The sequence below is a fragment of the Haemorhous mexicanus genome, chromosome 27 (genome assembly GCF_027477595.1).
Source record: "Haemorhous mexicanus isolate bHaeMex1 chromosome 27, bHaeMex1.pri, whole genome shotgun sequence".
NCBI classification, from domain to species: Eukaryota; Metazoa; Chordata; class Aves; order Passeriformes; family Fringillidae; genus Haemorhous; species Haemorhous mexicanus.
The window spans coordinates 5,384,933-5,405,980 of NC_082367.1; the positions used below are offsets into that span (position 1 = coordinate 5,384,933).

The window sequence follows — 21,048 nt, forward strand, 5'->3', positions numbered from 1 at the left end:
GTTTTGTCTCTTGTGGTCCTGCTGGCCAGTGGGGATCAGAGGAGCCTTTCAAAACTGGAGCTGGGTTTTCTCTCTTGTGGTCCTGCTGGCCAGTGGGGATCAGAGGAGCCTTTCAAAGCTGGAAGTAGGTCTGTGCTGATGCAGTCACTTGGTCTTAAGTGGGTGGGAATCTTGTCTAGGCTGTCCCAGAAATATTCAGAGTTGGAGCACTGGCTTAGGATCTTCCACCAAGACTGAGAGGTGTTTTTTCCCTCTGGGGTGATTCCTGTTTTTTCCTCTGGGAGGATTCCTGCTGTCCCTTTGAGAGCAGAAGGAGCAGTGCTGACCTGAGCCTCTTGGTTTCAGATGAGACTGGAGCGGGCAGAGTGGGGCACTGACCTGCCAAGTGTGGAATCCCAGCTGGAGACCCAGAGGCACATCCACGCCAGCGTGGAGGACCTGGGCTCCAGCGTGAAGGAGGCCAGGATGTATGAGGTATGGTGGGGGACACCAGGCGTGGCCCCACGTGGGAAATGAGGGCACTGGGATCAGCTCCTGTGGGTCACATTCCTGGGACAGAGGTGGTTTTTAAGGATGGAGCTTCTGAGTTGATGCAGTGCTGCCCTGAGCCATCCTCTCCACCCTCCCCTTCCTCAGGCAGAGCTGTGGAGAAAGATTTGGGGATGGGCTTCTGGCTGATGCTGTCCTGTGATGGGTTACAAGAGCATTTCTCATCCTTCAGGGTAAAATGTCTCCGAATTTCCGCGCCAGCTACACGGAGACGTTGGGCAAGCTGGAGACTCAGTACTGCAAGCTGATGGTGAGTGGGCTCCCAGCACTGCCCAGGGAGCCTGGGGGCCCTCCCTGCTCCAAGGCTGGGGAGAGGGCAAAAAAACCATCAGCTACAGAGCAGGGAGGAGGAATAACAAACCCTTGTTGGTGTCCAGGAAACCTCGAGCTTCAGGCTGAGGCACCTGCAGAGCTTGCATGGATTCGTGTCCCGGGCCACTGCTGAGCTGATCTGGCTGAATGAGAAGGAGGAGGAGGAACTGGCCTATGACTGGAGTGACAACAACCCCAACATTGCAGCCAAGAAGAATTACTTCTCAGTGAGTGCTGGGAGGGCAGGTGCTGCTTTTGGTCCTCTGTGGAGCCCTCAGCTCCTGACAGACCTGAAATCCTCAGGCTGGATGCTCCCTCCCAGCTCCCTGAGCTTGTTGTGCCTGAGCAGAGCTGATGGAAGCTCTCCCCAGAGCAGAAAGTGAAATGAATGTGTGTGTTCAATTGAATTGCAATCAAAAAGGCATCAAAAGCTGTATTTTTAGCATTAGTTTGGAGCTCAAGGCATCTTGAACTAGCGGGGGCGAGGGGGATAAGTCTGAGCCAAAGAGGAAAATTGATTCCTCTTTACAGCAGTCTAAACAAATTCCCATCTTTCCACAATCACTGGGTGAAGCTGAAGAGGTCCCTGGGCAGGTTTCCAGTGCCTGTTTGGCACACAGGAGGCAGATTCCTGTTGGGAATGGGGCTGTGGTGCCGTGCTGGATCCCCTGGCATCCACTGGTACCTCCTTTAGGTCAGTTGGCCACATGGTCTGAGCGAGGTGCCAGAGCTGAGGTTTGGACTTTCCCTCCTGCAGGAGCTGACAGCAGAGCTGGATGAGAAGCAGGACATCTTCCGTTCCCTCCAGGACACGGCTGAGCTGCTCTCCCTGGAGAACCACCCGGCCAAGCAAACCGTGGAGGTGAGCAGGAGCCTGGCAGAGCTGTGGGGTTCCCAAGGATCAAATCACCTCAGCTGGAACTGGGAGACTCACTGCCTCACCCCACGGTGCCTGATGAAGTGTTTTATGGTGGCAGGACATCAGTGCAGTGCTAGAGATTTTGAATTTTCCATTCCCAAATAATCGCCACCTCAAATTAGGACACCAACACAGAGTGTGAGCCTTTCCCACAGAGAGGTGATGCAGGGAATGGCCTTGGCTGCCCTGGGGTCATCCAGGCTTCCAGGGACACCGTGGTGGTGAAGCAAAGAGCTGTGGGAACCTTTTCCATGGGGTAAAAGCAAAACTGTTGCTGCCTCTGGCATCCTGGGTGACATGGGGACACCGAGACGGGGTCTGCCATCTTCTGTGTCTAAACCCTCCTGGCTGCAGCCAGATCTTGGCCATTTCTGTCCTTCCCTCAGGCTCCTGTGTCCTTGCTGTGCCCCTCCTGGCTGTGCATGCCCTTTTCCAGTGCCCTTTTCTGTGTTTTGCACAGGCCTACAGTGCTGCTGTGCACACCCAGTGGCAGTGGATCAAGCAGCTCTGCCTGTGCGTGGAGCAGCACGTGAAGGAGAACGCTGCCTATTTCCAGGTATTTGGGGCCAAATTCCCTCAATCCCACTCCATGAGCTCCTCACACTGCTGTTGTCCTTCATGAAGGGGGAAGAAGGGATTTTTTTCTCTGGAATAAGTGTTAGCTGCTCCCTGGGCATTTCTAGGGGAAAAAGGGATCAACAATTCCCTGTAGTTCTGCTCATCCACCTGGGATGACCCTGCCCTCGCAGCCCTAAAGCCAGAGCAGTGTCAGGAGCTGCTGGCTGAGCCTTTGGGGTGCTCCTTGCCTGTCTCCAGCCTGCTCAGGGGGCTTGTCCAGGCACCTGTGACCCTTTTTGCCTTGGCAGTTCTTCAGCGACGCCCGGGAGTCGGAGACGTACCTGCGGAACCTGCAGGACTCCATCAAGAGGAAATACTCCTGTGACCACAACACGAGCCTGACACGGCTGGAGGACCTCCTGCAGGACTCCATGGTGGGTTCTCTGACACCCCACCACCCTGCTCTGCTCCAGCAGCGTTGCCTGGGACCCCTCTTTCCTCCCCAGGGAGAACTGGGCTCTCTATCCCCACAGTTTGGTGGGGTGTGGTTTGTGCTCCACCTCGGGCAGGGCTTTGCTTGCCCTTGGAGCTGCTGAAGGAGCTGCAGGCTGTGCTGGCCCCAGCTGTGTGGTGTAGCTGGAGTTGGTCACTGTCATTTAGAGGCACCTTCTGACCTCTCTGTGTCCTCAGGGGGAGGAGCAGGCAGCCTGTGCTGGCTGTGCAAGGTCACAGCCTGACGTGTGAGCTGCTCCTGCCCCAGCCATGCCCACCCTGCCATCCTGCTCGAGTCCTGCTGACAAAGGCAGGGCCTGCAGGATGCTCCTGGTGGAGAAATGCCTGCTCTTTATCCAGCCCAAATCCTGTGTTAATCCATCCTGTGGGTGGGGGAGAGCCAGGGCAGCCTGGCTGTGCCAGGGGCTGATCTCTGAACACGTGGCCTGGCTTAGCTGAGCAGAGCAGAGCCCAGGCCATGGCACTGTCACCTTCTTGCTTGATTTGGCCTGAAAAAAAACAACCTGAAAACAACCCCTGAGGAGCAGAGCATCAGCTGGGGTGGACACCAGGGTCAGGGGAGGATTTGGGCTGTGGCTGAAGTGCTGAGCTGTGGTGGCAGGGTCGGGAGGTGACACAGAGTGTGGAGGCAGGTGGTCACCAAGAAGTGCACAGCAGGGTGTCCCCAGTGCCTCTGGGGTGCCCTTACTGGGGGTGATGGGTGCATCAGCACTGGCTTCTCTCCTGGAGGCCTGGGGGCTCCCCCATCCTCTCTCAGGGTTGTCCTGGCCTGTCTCTGGTGCTGCCAGGACCTGGAGCAGCCAGGCTGGCTGCCAGGGTCTGTGTCTGGAGCCCTGGCACATCAGGAGTCTGGCAGGTGCCATCTGGGGTGGGAGAGGCTGTTCTGGGCAGCCAGAGAGAGGCCACAAACCCAGGACTGGGGCAGCTGCCCTGAGCTCAGCTATTTTACTCTTTCTTACCTAATAAGTTAAAGTTGTATTTCTTCCAATCATGCTCCCTGGGACAGGCACAGGTAGTTTATTTAATCATTTATTCTTTTCTTTAAATTTTCTTTAATTTTATTTTTTTTTTAACCATTCAAGTCTCCTCCACTGTCTCAGCACACTAACCAACCCCAGAGTACCAAGCATGAGGGAGAAGCTTTTCTGGGATCCTTTTCTTTGAAACCTTTGCCACAGCCAGCAGGGGCTGAGCTGTCACTAATCACAGAGCTGCCAGTGTGGTGATCTGCACAGGTCTCCACGCTGCCAGAGGCTCTTCCAGGGCAGCTTTGCCACCATTCCCCCTGGGTTGGTGCCATCACCAGGCCCAGCAGGGATTTGGAGGAATAAAATTTCCTCTGGCTGGCAGATTTCTCCCCAGAGCCAGAGGCCTGTGTGATTGCTCCACCCTGAGCCCCTCCTCCTCCTGAGGTGTTTGATAATTCATCATCTCCCATTCCAGCCATTGGTTTAAACACCCCTTCATCCTTTGCTTTAGAGAAGGGAGCATGCTTCCCTGGGCTCTCCTGCAGGCAGCTGAACATCCCCAGCTTTGGGGGACACTGTCCTGCTCTCAGCCCCTCACAGCTCCTGGGACTTGGCTTTGGTGGATGTTGTGTTCTCTTTTTGTTTTTTTTTTTCCCCCATTTTGAAAGAAAACATTTTCTTGTCCTACCAGCCAGAGAGGCAGAGGTATGCATGTGGCTTTGCAGGGCAGTGGGAGTAGCAGTGATGTCCCATCCCATCTCCTGAGCCCTCTTCCCATCCTGCCAGGGCAGCAGGATCCTCCTGAGGTGTTTGCTCAGCCCTTGCAGGCCAGCACTGGGGTGGGGGGCGAGCTGAGATGCCTGGCACAGAGCTCCCCTCACCCTCCTTGAGCAGCCCATGCTCCTTGTCCCTGCCAGGATGAGAAGGAGCAGCTGATCCAGTCCAAGAGCTCCGTTGCCAGCCTGGTGGGACGGTCCAAAAGCATCGTCCAGCTGCGGCCCAGGAACCCAGAGCACGCTGTGAAGAGCACCATCCCCATCAAGGCTGTCTGTGACTACAGGCAGATCGAGGTGAGGGCTGGCAGGGTGCTGGTGGCACTTGGGAAGGGAAGGCAGGGACAGGGGAGTGACACCCGGGGTGGTTTGGGATGAGCGCCGTAGGATCTGTCAGTGGAGAGCAGGAGTGGGAGGGAAACAGCAGGGATGTTTTTCCTGGAGCAGATTTCCATGTCTCAGATTTATTCTGGGCAGGAGCTGGAGTCCTTTCCCCTTCCAAGGAGGATGGGCTTCACCAGCCTGAGCCAAGCAAGCACGTGGGTGGCAGCCAGCTCCCTGTGACTTCCTTGTCCCTTCCCCTCCCGGCACGAGCGTGCTGCACTGCCTGGCACCATTCCAGGCTGCTGCTCCACTAAAACACATCCCTCTGGGTATTTCTGGGAGCTGCCTCACCCCCAGGAGAGGGGCTGGCAGCAGGGACAGGCATGCACAGCCCTGCTGCTGGTCTCTGATGGGCTCCTGGTGCTGGTGCTGTTGCAGATCACCATCTGCAGGAACGACGAGTGTGTCCTGGAGGACAATTCCCAGAGGACCAAGTGGAAGGTGATCAGCCCCACAGGGAACGAGGCCATGGTGCCTTCTGTCTGCTTCCTGATCCCCCCACCCAACAAAGAGGCCATCGAGATGGCCAACAGGTAACTTGGTGACAGTCACAGAGAGGTGGGATGGTGGCATGGGAGGGGACAGATTTGGGGTGGGGATGGAGGTGTGAAAGTGGTTTGTGGTGGGGAAAGGAATCCCTCCTGGTTCTACAGCTGCTAACTCCATTGCAGAGACTGCTGCTGTGGCTTGCAAAATGAAAAAATGACAATTTGGGAGGAGGGATCCCCTCAGGGATCTCTGGCACTGAACAGCAGGAGCATCACTCCCTGTGATGCCAGACTGGGGTCACTGCAGTGATGGGCTGCTGTCTGCCAGGGATGGCTGGAGGATTAGCAGGGTCAGGGCTGGGTTTGCTGGGAAGATCCAGGGCTGATGCATCTGCTCCTCTCCCCTTGCAGGGTGGAGCAGCTGTACCAGAAAGTGATGGCTCTCTGGCACCAGCTGCACATGAACACAAAGAGCCTCATCTCCTGGAACTACCTGAGGAAGGACATAGCCCTGGTGCAGAGCTTCAGCATGGAAAAGGTACAGAGGAACTTCCCTGCCTGCTTCTGGAGTTGTGCTGCTCTCCAGGCTTCTCTGTGTGGCCAAAGAGAGGGGAAAACCAGGGAGTGGGGAAATCAAGGGGCTTTACACCTGGGGCAGTGCACACCTTGAAAAGGGTCGCAGTTTACAGCAGTGGGGAAAAGGGGAACAATTCACACCTTGAAAACCTGGGTTTGGGGGTGCTGTGCAGAAGGATTGCAGCTTTTCCCAGTAAAAAGAGCATCAGGTGTTTGCTGCTGCTGTGGATTGAGCATTTCATTAGGGAGTGAGCACAGCTGGGGGGAGGCAGGGAGGATTTACCTCTCCCCCTCTGAAAACACTCCTTGGGCAGATGAAGGCGGTTCAGTTGGTGTGCAGAAAGTTGTTCCTGATGTTTGGACGTGCCTCTTTTTCCACTCACAGCTGAGATCCTTGGCTCAAGGGGAGTGTCAGCAAGCCCTGAAGAGCCTGCAGGGCCACTACGAGGATTTCCTGCAGGACAGCCGGGACTCGGAGCTGTTCTCCGTGTCGGACCGGCTGCGCCTGGAGGAGGAAGTGGAGTCTTCCAAGGAACACATCCGGCAGCTGCTGGAGTCCATGGAGAACGGTGAGCTTCAAAGGGCCTGATGCTTTAACCAGGAGCTGTGGGAACTCATCAACACAGGATTTATGGCATGGCTTCGTGTTCTTCTTTTCCTGAGCTGGCCGGTTGATGGTGTGAGCAGCTGCTCTCCTTATTTCTCCATCTATCCATCCAAGTGTTCGGCCTTTGTCCAGCACTGCTCCTGCAGAGAGGCCCTGGCTTTGCAGCTTCAGCTGAGCTGCTGAGTCCTCTCCCCCTTGTGGTGTTGGCAGAGGGAATGCATTCCAAGCAAGGAGCTCTTCCTGCAGTTAGTCTTTGGGAGAATACACGTGGTGGTGGCACTTGTGACACCATGAGTTCCCACCAGGACCGAGGACTCCAGTCCTGTGGCTGGACTCATTTCCAGAAGGAGATGATTTAATGATTTAATGATTTAATGATTTAATGATTTAATGAAGGTGTTTTCCATCAGAGCAGAGATGCTCAGGGGCTGCGCTCGGCTCCGGGGATTCCAGCAGGTTCTGTTTGGGACCGATACTGACCAGTGGTGCTTGAGCTGCTCTTCTGTGTGTCTCTGGCTTGCAGAGGACAAGGATGAGACCATTGCCAGGACCTACCTGTCCGAGCTGAAGAACATCTGCCTGCGGCTGGAGGAGTGCGAGCAGCGGCTGGTGAGCCGCATCCAGGCCCCGAGCAGCGCCCGGGCAGACGTTGACACCATCCAGGAGAACACGCTCCGCATGGCAGAGCAGGAGGTCAGGCCTGCAGCTGGGCAGGGCAGGGCTGAGAGGGACACACACCCAAAAGCAGCCCTGGCTCCTCTGCGTGGGCGAGGGAATCTCGGGGTTTGAGGGACTCTCGGGGTTTGAGGGACTCTCGGGGTTTGAGGGAATCTCGCTGCACAGAAGGCAGCAGGGAGGCTCAGCAGGTGGGCTGCCTGCTTCATTTCCTGCCAGCTGCTTTGCCAAGGGCAGTCCTGCCCCGTTTTTCCCCCCCCGCCCTTTTCCCCCCCCGCCCTTTTCCCCCCCTGCCCTTTTCCCCCCCTGCCCTTTTCCCCCCCTGCCTTTTCCCCCCCTGCCTTTTTCCCCCCTGCCTTTTTCCCCCCTGCCTTTTCCCCCCCTGCCCTTTTCCCCCCCTGCCCTTTTCCCCCCCTGCCCTTTTCCCCCCCTGCCCTTTTCCCCCCCTGCCTTTTCCCCCCCTGCCCTTTTCCCCCCCTGCCCTTTTCCCCCCCTGCCCTTTTTCCCCCCTGCCCTTTTCCCCCCCTGCCTTTTTCCCCCCTGCCCTTTTCCCCCCCTGCCCTTTTTCCCCCCTGCCCTTTTTCCCCCCTGCCCTTTTTCCCCCCTGCCCTTTTTCCCCCCTGCCCTTTTTCCCCCCTGCCCTTTTTCCCCCCTGCCCTTTTTCCCCCCCTGCCCTTTTTCCCCCCCTGCCTTTTTCCCCCCCTGCCTTTTTCCCCCCTGCCCTTTCCCCCCCTGCCCTTTTTCCCCCCCTGCCCTTTTTCCCCCCCTGCCCTTTTTCCCCCCCTGCCCTTTTTCCCCCCTGCCCTTTTTCCCCCCTGCCCTTTTTCCCCCCTGCCCTTTTTCCCCCCTGCCCTTTTTCCCCCCTGCCCTTTTTCCCCCCCTGCCCTTTTTCCCCCCCTGCCTTTTTCCCCCCCTGCCTTTTTCCCCCCCTGCCTTTTTCCCCCCCTGCCTTTTCCCCCCCTGCCCTTTTTCCCCCCTGCCCTTTTTCCCCCCTGCCCTTTTTCCCCCCCTGCCCTTTTTCCCCCCCTGCCCTTTTTCCCCCCCTGCCTTTTTCCCCCCCTGCCTTTTTCCCCCCCTGCCTTTTTCCCCCCCTGCCTTTTTCCCCCCTGCCTTTTTCCCCCCCTGCCTTTTCCCCCCCTGCCTTTTCCCCCCCTGCCCTTTTTCCCCCCCTGCCCCTTTTCCCCCCCTGCCCTTTTCCCCCCTGCCTTTTCCCCCCTGCCTTTTCCCTGCTCTCCTTTCACATTGTCTCCCTCCCCTGCAGCACACACAGGAGGATCTGCAGCAGCTGCAGTCGGAGCTCCGGGTTGTGTCTGAGAGGTGTTACAGCTTCCTGGACAAGGCTCCTGCAGGGCCCAGCACGCCCCACCTGCGTTCAGAGCTGGACTTGGTGGTGAACAAGATGGAGCAGACACATGGGCTGTCTTCCATCTACCTGGAGAAGTGAGTTGGGACGTGCCTCTGTTCCCAAACACCCTTTAGAGCGTTCCCAGTTCACTAAGGTTCTGTCCCTCCAACACACCTTGTGGTGGATGTAACTGAATCCATCCCCCTGCAGCCCCCAGGTCTGTGCCAGGTCTGGGATGTCAGTGTGTCCTGTTTGATTTGCCAGGTTGAAGACTGTTGACATCATTATCCGCAGCACCCAGGGAGCAGAATCCCTGGTGAAAGGCTACGAGGTGAAGCTGAGCCAGGAGGAGGCTGTTCCTGCTGACCTGGCAGCCATTCAGACCCACAGGGCGGCCCTGCAGGTTGGTGCTGTTGGCTTTTCAAGCAGCGTCCTCCCCTTTTTTCTGCTGAATTTGGACTGTGGGACATTTTCCTTGCTTTGGTCCATTTTTGGAGGGTTTTGTGCTGCTGGTGTGAGAGCCCTGATTGCTTTGTGAGTGTAGAGGAGGTGCTGTGGCTTGTGCTCTGTCTGCTGCTGTAGGATATGACCTGCACCAATCTGACCTGGGAGCACATTCCCCTTCATTCTACACCTCCCAGTTAAGGAGAGGGGGAAAATAAACCCATTAACCCCTTCCCAGCTGTGTGTCCTTGGTCTCTGCCTTGGTCCCTTCTGCTTTCAGTGGCACTGACCCGGTGCTGTCTCCTTTTGCAGCAATGGCTCGGGGAGGTGAAGGACAAGGGCTCCGTGTTCTCCACGCTGGAGGAGGAGATGGTGAAGGCAAAGGAGGTGGGGGAGCAGCTGTTCAGGCTGAGGCAGGAGCGCAGCATCGACCTGGAGCGCTTCCAGGAGAAGGGGAGCCAGCTGTGGGATCGCTGGCAGCGAGTCTGCGCCCAGATCGAGACCCGGTGAGAGACCTCCCCCCTCCTCTCCCACATTTACTCTCATCCTTCAGCTGAGACCTCGGGTCAGGCTTGGTGGAGGTGAAATTTTTCCGGCTGGGATTCCTGCTGGTGGCATTTCACCCGCCCTGGTCTTACCTGTGGTGGTTTTCTCTCAGCCACACGGAGCTGGAGAGCATCCAGGAGGTGCTGAGCGATTACCGGCAGTGCCACAGCGCCCTGATCCAGTGGATCGAGGAGATCACAGCCCAGCAGGAGCTGATGAAGCCTGGCCAGGCTGAGGACAGCCGGGTGCTGTCGGAGCAGCTCAGCCAGCAAACGGTGAGGCAGGACCTCGTGGTGTCTCCTTGCTGCCGTGACCGTGTCACTTCTTTTCATGGCTGAGCCTGGGAGTATGAAAAGCAGCAGGGAGGAGGCTGCAGGCCTGAGCTGGGTGTCTGGGAAGTGGAGGAGTTCTGCTTGGCTCGAGGTGCAGATGAGGTCTTGCGTGAAAAATTGGAGGGTGTAAAGATTTTACCCAAAAGTGCAGGGATGTGAACCAGAATTCTGCTCACGTCCCCATGGCTGCTGTCATAGAATCCCAGAGAGGTTGGGTTGGAAGGGATCTCCAAGATCATCTTGTTTCCATCCCCCTGCCATGGGCAGGGACACTTTCCACTATCCTAGGTTGCTCCAAGCCCAGTCCAACCTGGCCTTGAACACTTCCAGGGTTGGGGCATCCACACCTTCTCTGGGCAACAACTCAGCCAACCTGTTCTGACAACCATTTTTCCTTTGAATTCCCTTGAAGGCTTTGGCTGCAGAAATTGAGAAAAACCAAGCCAAGCTGGACCAGTGTCAGAAATTCTCCCAGCAATACTCGGCCGCCGTCAAGGTACAGCCCCTGGGTGGGGTGGGCTGGGCAGGAGCAGCCCTGGCACAGTTTGCAGATCTCACAAGCTCCACATCTCCCCACCTTTTCAGGACTATGAGCTGCAGCTGATGACCTACAGGGCCTTCGTGGAGTCGCAGCAGAAGTCGCCCATGAAGCGCCGGCGGATGCTCTCCTCCTCAGATGCCATCACCCAGGAGGTAGGACCCCACCTCAGCTCAGCAGGGGGAGATTTTGGGGGTTCTTCCACGCCCAGCAAAACCACCCAGCAGCCTCTGTGCAATGAGCTCCTTCCTGCTGAACTCTCTTGTACAAATAAAGTTTCCACCCTCGCTGTTTTTTCCAATAGCCAGAGAGGATGGCTTAGTGCCCTAAGCACCAGGTATGCCATACCTTGACTCCTGGGAACCCCTGGGTCAAATCCAGCAGGGTCGGCTCAGCCCTTCAGCCTTGTGAGGTAAATAACCAGAGCACCATGCAGTGTTGCTGTGTGTGCATCTTTGGGATGAGAACCTTTTAGGGACCCGAGCTCCTGTCTGCTCTGTGTGGATATCAAAGATCCCAGTAGCCCTCTGTAAGAGTTGAGCATCCCAGTGTCCGTGGCCGGAGTGTCCCCTGGCTCCAGTGTCGTGCAGCATGCCTTGTGTGGCCACCACCCTCCCCAGCAGACTGGCTGCATTCCATTGGTGCCATCCCGGCTCTGCCAGGTGCCCTGGGGGCTTCCCAAGCCACAGGTGCCTCATCCATGTCATGTGCTGGGAAGGGTGGCACTCTGGATCTGCCAGCAGGGCTGATGCAGCCCCTTTCCCCCTCTGTTTTTCCCCCCTGGCAGTTCATGGATTTGAGGACTCGCTACACAGCCCTGGTGACTCTGACCACCCAGCACGTCAAGTACATCAGCGACGCCCTGCGGCGCCTGGAGGAGGAGGAGGTGAGGGCATGGGGCACACCTGGACCTGTCCCCACATCCCCCCATCCCCAGGGATGCTGCTCCGTGCTGAGGGAGCAGAATCTGCCTTTCCTCTCCCTTTGAAGATCCCTGTTGACGTGGCTGTCTTGCTCCTTCCTCCTCTCGTTGCAGAAAGTGGTGGAGGAGGAAAAGCAGGAGCACGTGGACAAGGTGAAGGAGCTCCTGGGCTGGGCTCTGGGCTTGAAGCAGAGTGTGCAGGGCAGGGCAGCTGCTGCTGGCAGCAGAGAGCTGGGAGACATCGAGAAATCCATCTCAGAGCAGCAGGTAAAGCAGGGCTGACTCCACACCCTGAGGTTTAACTTCTGCTCTTTTTTTCACAGCTGCATTAAGCTGCTTGCTTTCTTTTTTGTATTTTTTTCCAGGCCCTGAATGAGGAGCTGGCTGCAAAGAAGGAGCAGGTCTCTGAGGCCATCAAAACTTCCCAAATCTTCCTGGCAAAACACAGCCACAAGTGAGTGTGACCAGGGAAGGAACAGAGGCTGGAGATCAGTTTCCTTAGAGCTGGTGGATCCATGGGATCCAGTGCCTGACTCCAGTTAAAAACAATGAGCTGCACACAACAGTTTTCTTCTTTATTGTCTGCAATGAGATCTGTGAAATGTGCAACCCATTTATGCTGTGGGACAATATTAATCCTCTTTAGTTGAGATGCAGACCCATGTATTTGGGGATTGGATTGTTACAATGCAGGTTGGATATCCTGGCAGGCTTTAGCTGAGCAGGGCAGGGAGAGGAAGGGACTCGTGGTGGATTTGGCCTTTTCCTGTGCTTGCAAGGATGTGGTAATTCTGTGGAGCTGGTTTGGGCAGTACCCTGAGTATTTCCCCTTCCCCTTGCAGGCTTTCCCAAGCAGAAAAGGACCAGATTTCTGCTCAGATTGGTGCTCTGAAGGAAACCTACCAGGCTCTCTGCAGCAACTCCACAGAGCAGCTCCAGCAGCTCCAGAGCCAGCTGGCTCAGGAGACAGAGCACAAGGTACTGCTCCCTGCTCAGCCCTGCTCACTCCTCACCTTCCCTCCTCAGGCTGTGGAAGAGGTTTCATTTTGTCCTGTGTCCCTGGCCAGTGGCCACTCAGAGCCTCTTGCACGAGCCTTCTCTCCTGTTCATGGTCACCCAGAGCATCTGGTGGTGCCTGGAGGCCAAGCAGGAGCTGTTTTCCTGCTGCCTTCCAGCTCCATGGGAGAGTTTCAGGGCTCTGCCCTCTGCAGGAGGCTCATTTGTGTTTGGTGAGCAGGGTGGCAGATGGAATTCTGCCCTGGAAGTGTCCCCTTGAGGAAATGTGTGTCCTCTGGGGGCTGTGAGCTCAGAGGGCTCAGTCCCACTGCGGGCAGGGGGTGCAGGAAGGTGGGACTCACGTGGCCTCAGGGTCTGGCCAAGGGTTTTTCTCAGCAGTGGCTGAACCAAGCAGCTCTTCCATGTGGAAGGCAATCCCATCATCCAGCCCCTCAGCTGACCTGGGAGACCTCCAGAAGCTGTTCCCTGTTCCCATCCACCAGCCCCATCCTTGCAGGGAGGGCTGGAAGTGCATCCCCATTGCCTCTGTTCCAGCTGTCATTCACAGATTTACGTCTGCCTGTTCTCTAAGTGTATATTCATGTCTCAATGGATATTTTTGTGTGTTTGCTTGCTGGCTCCCTGTACCCTGAAGCAACAGCCTGCTCACATCTGGCTCTGAGATGCAGGTTTGGCTCTCAGGTCTGTGAGTGAAGCCCTGTTCAAGCCACTCGTGGGGAGAAGGTGGCAGAGCTGCTTTTTTTGAGTTCTGCCTGTCCAGCTTTCACCTAAAATTGTAGTGTTTTGCTCCAAACTGGACTTTACAGCACATTCCAGGTGTTTCAGAGCAGGAAATTATTTATTTCATTGCAAGCCCTTTAGCCCTTGTGCTGGCAGCAGAAAGGTGAACAAATCACTTTGTTAAGCCATCACAGATTTGGTGCAGCCTCCCTGTGGAATGGATGCTTTTTTTTTTTTTTTTCCTTTCCCTTTTCCTCCCTTTTGATCAGGAAAATTATTTTAGAGCAAAAGCCTTCTCCAGGGCTTGTCAAGCTGTTTTGGGGCTGGAAGAGTTTTCACTCACGGACCTGATGAAGCCCAGGCAGCAAAACAAGAGATGGCAGTGGGGCTTCACCTTAAATCCCCGTCTGCAAAACCATCCCTGCAGCTCTGCTGCGGAGCTGTTGCTTCACTGTAGAGGGAGCATGAAGAACTCTTTAACATTTGCTTGCTGGAAACATCCAACTGTCAGAAAGAAGTTACAAAAGACCAAAAAAAATGCAAAGCAGAGCGCGCTAAATTGAGCATGATGTGTCCCTGTATGGTTTGTGTTTCATGTCAACTGTTTTTAAGATTAACTGACATCCTTGCTTACGAGTTTAACTAACCCCCCTGGGATTTAAACAAACAAACAAAACACACAAAAGGGAAAGAGGACGGACCTGTGTGTGGGGTTCTTTTTGCAAAACAAAACAGTCGCATGCTGGACGCTAACCCCAAGCTTTACACTGTGTGTGATACGGCTGAACTGCTCCATAAGGCTCTGTCTTTAACTGCTCAAGGCACACCCTGCAAGTCGGTAAGTAAAAGCCTTTTACTCCCCTCCCTCCCATCCATCTCCTTTTTTTATCTTTCTCTTTTGTTTTCCTCCCCCTTTCCCTCTTCTCTGTCTTTCCACGGCTCGTTCGTCTCTGAGTACGCACGTCAGGGTCTGGCGATGGTGGTGGAGAGCTGAGGTTGTCCCAGAAGATTCCTCCTGTCCCCACAGCAGGGTGTTGGGATGCAAAAGGAATTCATTCCATAGTTCTCATTCCCTCCTTGCTATCCCCACAAAAATCTTGGAGTGCTTGGGCCAGCCTTACACCCAACCAGCGGCACTGGGAGAAACCCAAAGAGCCTTTGAACAAAGACACTTCATCACCTAAATTATCACCCTCCCTGTGGGGACAGCAGCAAGAAAAGCCCCTCCAAAAACCACCACAGTAGTTGGTGTGGTCCCAGTTTGTCACTGTTCCAATGCTGGAACCTCCAACTTGTTCCATTTCTCCCCTGGCCCTGTCTGAGGAGCAGCTTGGAGGTGCTGGAGTGGGGGCCATGGTCATGCCTGGGGAGCTGTCCTGCTCCTGCCCTGATGCATGGCTGGGAGCTGCTCCATGGCACGGGGGCTCTGTGGTGTTCCCCACCCATCCTGGCACTCGGGGTTTGCTTGGGAAGTGCAGGATTCTCAGCATGGCAGGAATCAGCATGGAGGCTGTGCTGGGAAAGGTTCCTCTTTACCCCACAGCGGGTGGTTCTGGGGGGTTTTCTTCCCCCTGAGTGGGATTTGTGTTGTCTTTACTTTTTGAAGCTGGAGTTGTTGAAGGGCTTTGTTGTGCTTGTTGGTTTCCTGCCCTGTTTTCTGTGGAGCATTAGGAATGGTTCTGAGTTTTGGTGCTTGCTGCTTTGCTGCATTGCTGCTGGTGGATATTGGAAGCATCTTGGTGCTGCCCTGGTGATGGACTAGATTTCAAACACTTTAGGACTTTCTAGCCTGTTTGGGTATTTTAAGTTTTTTTTTTTTGTTTTGTTTTGTTTTTTTTTTTTAACTGAGGCCTCCCTGAAACTCCTGCAATGAGTGCTGGGAATGCTGGATTTGGATTTAATTCTTTTCCTTCTCTTTCTGTTCCAGGGCAGCGAAGCCGTGGCAGGAGTGATCGATCTTGGCACGGTAGAAATATTCCCTGTCTTTGGGGCCATGCAGAGAGGTCTTATAGATCAGGACACAGGCCTGGTCCTCCTGGAGGCCCAGGTGATCTGCTCTGACTTAGTTGTCCCAGAGACCAGTGAGAAACTCTCCTTGGAGAAAGCTCTGGCAAGAAACGTCATTGATCTCAGGGCATTCCAGGTGCTGCAGGAGTTGAAGGATGCTCTCCAGCAGGTGGAAGAAGTCAGATGTGAAGGGAGGCAGCTCCTCCCCGTCGTTGCTGCCATAGAAGAGGGGAGGATCAGTGAGAGCATTGGGCTGAAGATTCTTGAGGCTGAGCTCGTCACTGGGGGCTTTAAATTCCAGCAGGGCAGGATCAGCATGGAGACAGCAGTGCAAGAAAGGCTCCTTCCCCCCCAGCTTCACAGCAGGCTCCTGTCTCACCTGCAAGGTGGCAAGGATTTGATTGACCCCAACACTGCTGAGAAGATCAGCCTGCCTGAGCTCCTGGACAGGTGCATCACCCACCACGAGACTGGGCTGAGGCTGCTCCCAGTCAAGCAGCTGGCGGGTGGGATGGTGAGCCTGAGGTCAGGCAGGGAGGTCAGCATCTTCCGTGCAGTCCAGGAGGGGCTGATAGACAGGCAGGTGACCATCAGGTTGCTGGAAGCCCACCTCTTTGCTGGTGGCATTGTGGACCCCAGGACAGGACACAGGCTGAGCGTGGATGAGGCTGTCAGGCATGATTTGATTGACCAGGACTTGGCCTGCACGCTCCTGATCCGGCAGCTCCAGACTGGTGGGATCGTGGACACCACCACAGGAGAGAGGCTGGCCATGGATGAAGCCCTGAGGAGGGGTTTGGTAGCTCCAAGGATTGCACTGCTGGTCCTGGAGTCCCTGTGGTCCTTCATGGGGGTGCTGTGGCCAGAGACAGGGGAGATCATCCCTGTTGCAGATGCTTTGGAGCAGGGGATCCTCTCCACGGGGTTGGTTGAGGAGGCTCTCAGCAAGAGGCAGCTCCTCCAGGCTGTTTTTATCCCAGAAACCACAGAGGTGGTGTCCTGGCAGGAGGCAGTGGAGCAGGGCATCCTGGAGAGAGAGGTGGTGAAGAAGCTGAAGTCAACAGCCATTCCTGATGTCCTGGGCAGCGTGCAGCTCTCTGGATCTCCAGGCAGGAGCAGGCAGGGCCAGAGCTCCCCTGGAAGGAGCCCCACAGGTCAGGAGGAGCCTCTGCTGAGGAGTGATGATGAAAGGCTGACGTTCCACTTGATGACCCACAGCTACATCAACATCCACGATGGCCAGAAGGTGCTCTTGGTGGATGCAGAGTTGAAGAATCTCACTAAAGCTCTCATCCAAAGCCAAGGAAATGGATCCTGTGCACAGGGGTTGGAAGGCTTTGAGGAGACAGAGGCAGGAGCAGCTCTGGAAAGTGAACCTTGCAATGGTTTGGCTTTGCAGCAGCTTGAGCTTCAGTTTGCTCCTTCAAAAGGTGAAAGTGAGAAGATCCTACCACCCAGAACTGCTTTGGAGAATGGGGAGGTGGTGGTGGGACCTGAAGGTCTCCTCTTGGAGGATGCAGAGGATGTCCTGCATGTGGAAGAGCAGGAGCAGATTCCCCCTAAACAGGAGACCGTGAGGAGTGAAACTGAGGCTGAATTTGGAAAAGAACAGGTGACTTTTACAACAAGGGATAAACATCAGCTAAAATTACTGATGCCAGAACCTCCCAGTGATCTTGATAGTGGATTAATCACAGAAACAGAGGAAATGGGGACTGAGGCAGAAGAAGAGTCCAAGCCTCCTGCAGCAGATGGAGTGGAAGGTCCCGAATATCAGAAGAGGGCATTGGAAAGTGGGGCAGTGGTTGTGAAAAGTGAAATCTGCATAACAGTGGGTGTTCCAGAAAGTAGAGACAGACTGAAAATCGTGGCAGAGAGGTCTCAGGGTGTGAGGGAACCTGAACGAGAGGCAGAAGATGTCAGAGAGGTTGATTTGCTGAAGGAGGGAACAGTTGAAAACGGTGTGCTGGGAGGAGAGGAGGTTGTGCTCCCTGCACGTGGGGAGGCAGCACCAGCAGAGAGGCAAAGCACAGACATGGAAACTGTGCTGGAAGTGGAAGAAGGAGAGCAGGAAGACGTGTTGGGTGGTGAGGGCGTTGAGGAGCCATCCCTGCCAGCCCCTGAGGAGCAGGAAGCAGAGGACACTTTGGAAAAGCTCCTGATGCAGCTCCAAAGGGGTGGCATCAGCCACGAGCAGACGGGCAGGACCCTGCTGCTGGATGAGGCAGTGGCCTCTGGAGTGGTGTCCGGCCACACAGCTGTCAAACTCATGGAGAGGATGAGGATGTTCAGTGGCTTCTTCGACCCTCAGGCCTGTGAATCCTTGACCACTGAGGACGTGATTGAGGAAGGTCTGATGGATGAGAAGCTGCTCCAGAAGGTGCTCACGTCTGACAAAGCCATCAGTGGTGTCCTTGACCCAGGCAACAACTTTGTCTACTCCATCAAGGACGCTGCTGCCGTTGGCCTCCTGGACAGGGAGACGGCGATGAGGATCTTGGAAGGGCAGGTGGTTACTGGGGGGATTGTGGACTTGAAACGTGGCAAAAAAGTGTCAGTGACTTTGGCTTCGAATCTGGGCCTCATAGAGCCAACGAGTCAGACAGAGCTGGTCAAGCTGGAGAAGGCTTCCAGGGGGAAAGGCACTGATGAGGTGACCAGGCAGAAGCTCATTAATTTACAAGCTGAGACCAGTGGGATTGTGGATCCTGAAAGCAAACAGCCTTTGACTGTGGCAGAGTCTGCTGAGAAAGGGCTCCTGGAGAAGGAGAAAGCTTTTCAGCTCTTGACCAAGCAGGTGGCTGATGGAGGAATCATCCATCACGTGTCTGGGATGAGGCTTTCGGTGGACAGCGCCATGAAACACGGTTTGATCAGTCCAGATCTGTGTGAGGAGCTCAGGAAAGCTGAAAGTGTGGTCCTGCAGGGCTTTGTCCACCCAGCTACAAAGGAGAAGCTGCCCTTGCCCCAGGCAGTGTCACTGGGGCTTGTTAGCCCAGAATTCCAGAGGAAAGTGCAGGAAATCCAGGCTGAGAGTGGAAGCATTCTTGACCCAGCTTCTGGCCAGAGACTGGCTCTGAGCCAGGCAGTGCAGGAGGGCTTGGTGCCCCAGCAGGTGGTGGAGAAAGCCCTGTCATCTTCAGAAATGAGAGAAGGCATCGTAGACCCCGAGACCTGCAAGGTTGTTCCCTACTCAGAGTTCCTGAAGAAGTGTAAAATCGATGTTGAATCCGGCCAGAGGTACCTGGAGGTCCATCCCTTCCAGGCCATCAGGGATGAGGTGACAGGGACCAAGCTGCCGTGTGCTGAGGCAGTCAGGCTGGGGAAGGTGGACCCCCTGCCCACCCTGAGGCTGCTGCAGGCACAGGCAGACAGTGGAGGGGTGGTGGAGGGCTCTGTCAGCAAGAGGCTGTCCCTGAGGGCAGCTGTGGAGCAGGGGGTGCTGGATGAGGCCATGGCCAAAGTCATCGCCACCAACCAGCTCAGGGCTGGGGGAATTGTGGATGCCCCTGGTGGGAAAAGGTTGACTGTGAAGGAAGCTGTTGGAAAAGGACTGATTAGCCAAAAGTTAGCTGCTGGTCTTTGGGAGGTGCAAATATCCGAGGAGGAAGTTGGTTCTGAGGTCTTCAAAGTAGAAAAAATGCAACTTTGGCAGGAAAAAATAGAAAAACCGTCTCCAGAAGAGGAGGGTGTCGTCCTCCCTGCCAGATCTGCCAGGTCTGATGGTGCTGAGCCCAAAGCTCAACCTGAACCTGTGAGCTATGACACAGCCCAGAGTGCAGCTGCTGCCACTGAGAAATCCCCCAAAGCACAGACAGAAAGGAAATTAAAACCCCAGGAAGCTTCAGAGGGTGATGTCCATCCCCAAGATGAACGTCATCATCATCTTCATCACCCCCAGGCAAAGGCTGAGGTGACTCCAGAGCACCCCTCAGTGTTGGGGACAGTGTCTCTCCCTGGAGGGACAGTGGTGGCAGGGGCTGTGGGAAAAGGGGTCCCAAAAGGCAGCTCCCAAGTGAGAGCAGCCCAGGGCAAGGAATTGAGGGAAGAAGTGGATGGAAGGACAGAGAAAGTAGAGAGACAGGGCTTGGAGAAGGAGCAGTTGGGCACAGAGGTGCTTCACAAGGAGGAGGATGGTGAGGAGAGGAGGAAGATGAGGAGGGAGTTTGTAAGTGCAGAGGGAGTTGTGGCAGGTGGAGAAGGTGCAGTGGTGACTTCTGGGCAAGGAGAGAGAGTGACCAGTGTGGTCCAGGAGACAGCAGCAGCCCCCAGGGAATCTGTCAGTGTGGGCATAGGGAAGGGAGAGATGGGTCCTGCAGAGTCTGGAGAACCCCCTGAGGTTGGTGTTCCTGTGGGAGGTGAGCTTGCAGGGAAAAAAGCTGTCAAACACACAGAAAGAGAAAGCTCTCACACAGAAGGTGCCATTGATCAGGAAAAACCAAGTGAAACTGAGCTCAAACCCACCCAGAGAAAGAAAAGCAAGAAGAAGAAGGCAAAGCAGGGCAGCATTCCAGGAGACAGCACTCAGCCAGAGAAAGCTGCAGAGAAGCAGCTCCTTCCTTCTCTGGTTTCCCAAGAAATTCCAAGGAAAAAGGGTGAGGAGGAGCACTTTGCCTCCAGGGTGCCAGAGCCAAAACTTGAATCCAGCCCCGAGACTGCTGCTGGGTTGGCACGAGACACAGCCAAGCAGAAGGATGGGAAAGGAAAGAAAACAATTCCTGGGAAAGATGCAGGAACCCCCAGAGAGGATTTGGTGTTCCCTGAGCATGGGGAAGCTCGAGAGGTGGTGAAAGGTGGGACCAAGGATGGACATGATGCTTTGGTGGCCCTGAGTCTGGAGGAAAGGATGGCTCAGGAAGACACCAGGGTGGAAACCACTCAGGATATGCCCAGCACAGCCACCATGGCACAGGAACTGCCCCTTGACTTAATTATCAGAGAGGAACCCACAGAAGTTCAGGAAACCTCTGCAGTCCTGGAGCTTGGAGAGGAGAACCAGCACGAGCAAAGAGCTGAGCTCAGAGCAGACCAAGGGGGTGCCCCTGCTCCCCCAAAACCCCAAGAAGAAGCCCCCCAGGAGAGGAGCAAGCAGCCAGGTCCAGGTGATCGGGGTTTGCTCTTACCTGTGATCGTGGAGGGGGAGCTGCTGGAAACCTCGAGGGAGTCCACGAGGCCGGCCCAGGTCAGTGAATATTTTTGCTATTTAGGCAATTTTTCTGAGCTATTTGTGGGTGTTTGGTGCTAAATCTGTCTGAGATCCTGGGCACAGAGGGCAGCTGAAGCAGGAGGAGTGGATGTTGCAGTATCAGCTGCAGTGGATGTGGCAAAGGAGTGGTGATGTACAACTGGAAACACTCAGGGCTGAGTTGTGGCTCCTTTTGCTGGGGCATTACTGCTTCATGACTAACAAGCAGAACTCGTTTTTTTGGCACTTTTGCTGCAACACCAAGAGATCTCTTGCCATTTATAAGCTTATGTTGGAAAAAGAACCATGTGTTTTATTTCTCCTGTAGTAAATCTTGTCGATAAGGCTGGCAAGTGGCAAGTCCATGAGCGGGAACGTTATTAACAAATTTCTCCTTTGGGGAACAAAAGAAAAGAAGAATTTTATATAACACTTTGTCTTCTTTTCTGCCTAAGTTTGAAGCTTTGATTTCCTGTCTGATTCTGCAGATCAAGTTCAGCAAGAAGATGTGTCTGGAGCACGACCAGAGGCTGATATCTTATCTCTCCATGCTCCGAGACATCGAGATGAGAATCAAACGTGTGCAGCCAGCAGAGCAGAATTTGGCAGCCCTGCACGACCTGAGGCAGCAAGCAGAGGTGAGTGAGGCTGGGCCAGGCTTGGCTGGTGT

General features: G+C 55.2%; 1 protein-coding gene across 12 annotated transcripts in view; it reads left to right on the forward strand.

The window, feature by feature from the left end:
• The window catches only part of MACF1 (microtubule actin crosslinking factor 1), a 144,346-nt gene that overhangs the window by 51,329 nt on the left and 71,969 nt on the right, over nt 1-21,048 (forward strand). For 9 of the 12 annotated variants that reach the window (XM_059868557.1, XM_059868560.1, XM_059868559.1 and 6 more), the window contains exons 15-37: nt 346-474; nt 722-799; nt 927-1,088; nt 1,619-1,723; nt 2,241-2,336; nt 2,647-2,772; nt 4,737-4,889; nt 5,355-5,509; nt 5,876-6,002; nt 6,426-6,609; nt 7,171-7,340; nt 8,584-8,762; nt 8,932-9,070; nt 9,424-9,617; nt 9,770-9,932; nt 10,402-10,485; nt 10,575-10,682; nt 11,315-11,413; nt 11,564-11,716; nt 11,815-11,903; nt 12,292-12,427; nt 15,114-20,375; nt 20,867-21,016. In XM_059868557.1, the coding sequence (XP_059724540.1) occupies nt 346-474; nt 722-799; nt 927-1,088; nt 1,619-1,723; nt 2,241-2,336; nt 2,647-2,772; nt 4,737-4,889; nt 5,355-5,509; nt 5,876-6,002; nt 6,426-6,609; nt 7,171-7,340; nt 8,584-8,762; nt 8,932-9,070; nt 9,424-9,617; nt 9,770-9,932; nt 10,402-10,485; nt 10,575-10,682; nt 11,315-11,413; nt 11,564-11,716; nt 11,815-11,903; nt 12,292-12,427; nt 15,114-20,375; nt 20,867-21,016 (8,241 nt within the window). The remainder of the gene's footprint in view (nt 1-345; nt 475-721; nt 800-926; nt 1,089-1,618; nt 1,724-2,240; nt 2,337-2,646; nt 2,773-4,736; nt 4,890-5,354; nt 5,510-5,875; nt 6,003-6,425; nt 6,610-7,170; nt 7,341-8,583; nt 8,763-8,931; nt 9,071-9,423; nt 9,618-9,769; nt 9,933-10,401; nt 10,486-10,574; nt 10,683-11,314; nt 11,414-11,563; nt 11,717-11,814; nt 11,904-12,291; nt 12,428-15,113; nt 20,376-20,866; nt 21,017-21,048) is intronic. The other 3 variants (XM_059868565.1, XM_059868568.1, XM_059868569.1) reach the window with 1 other exon arrangement.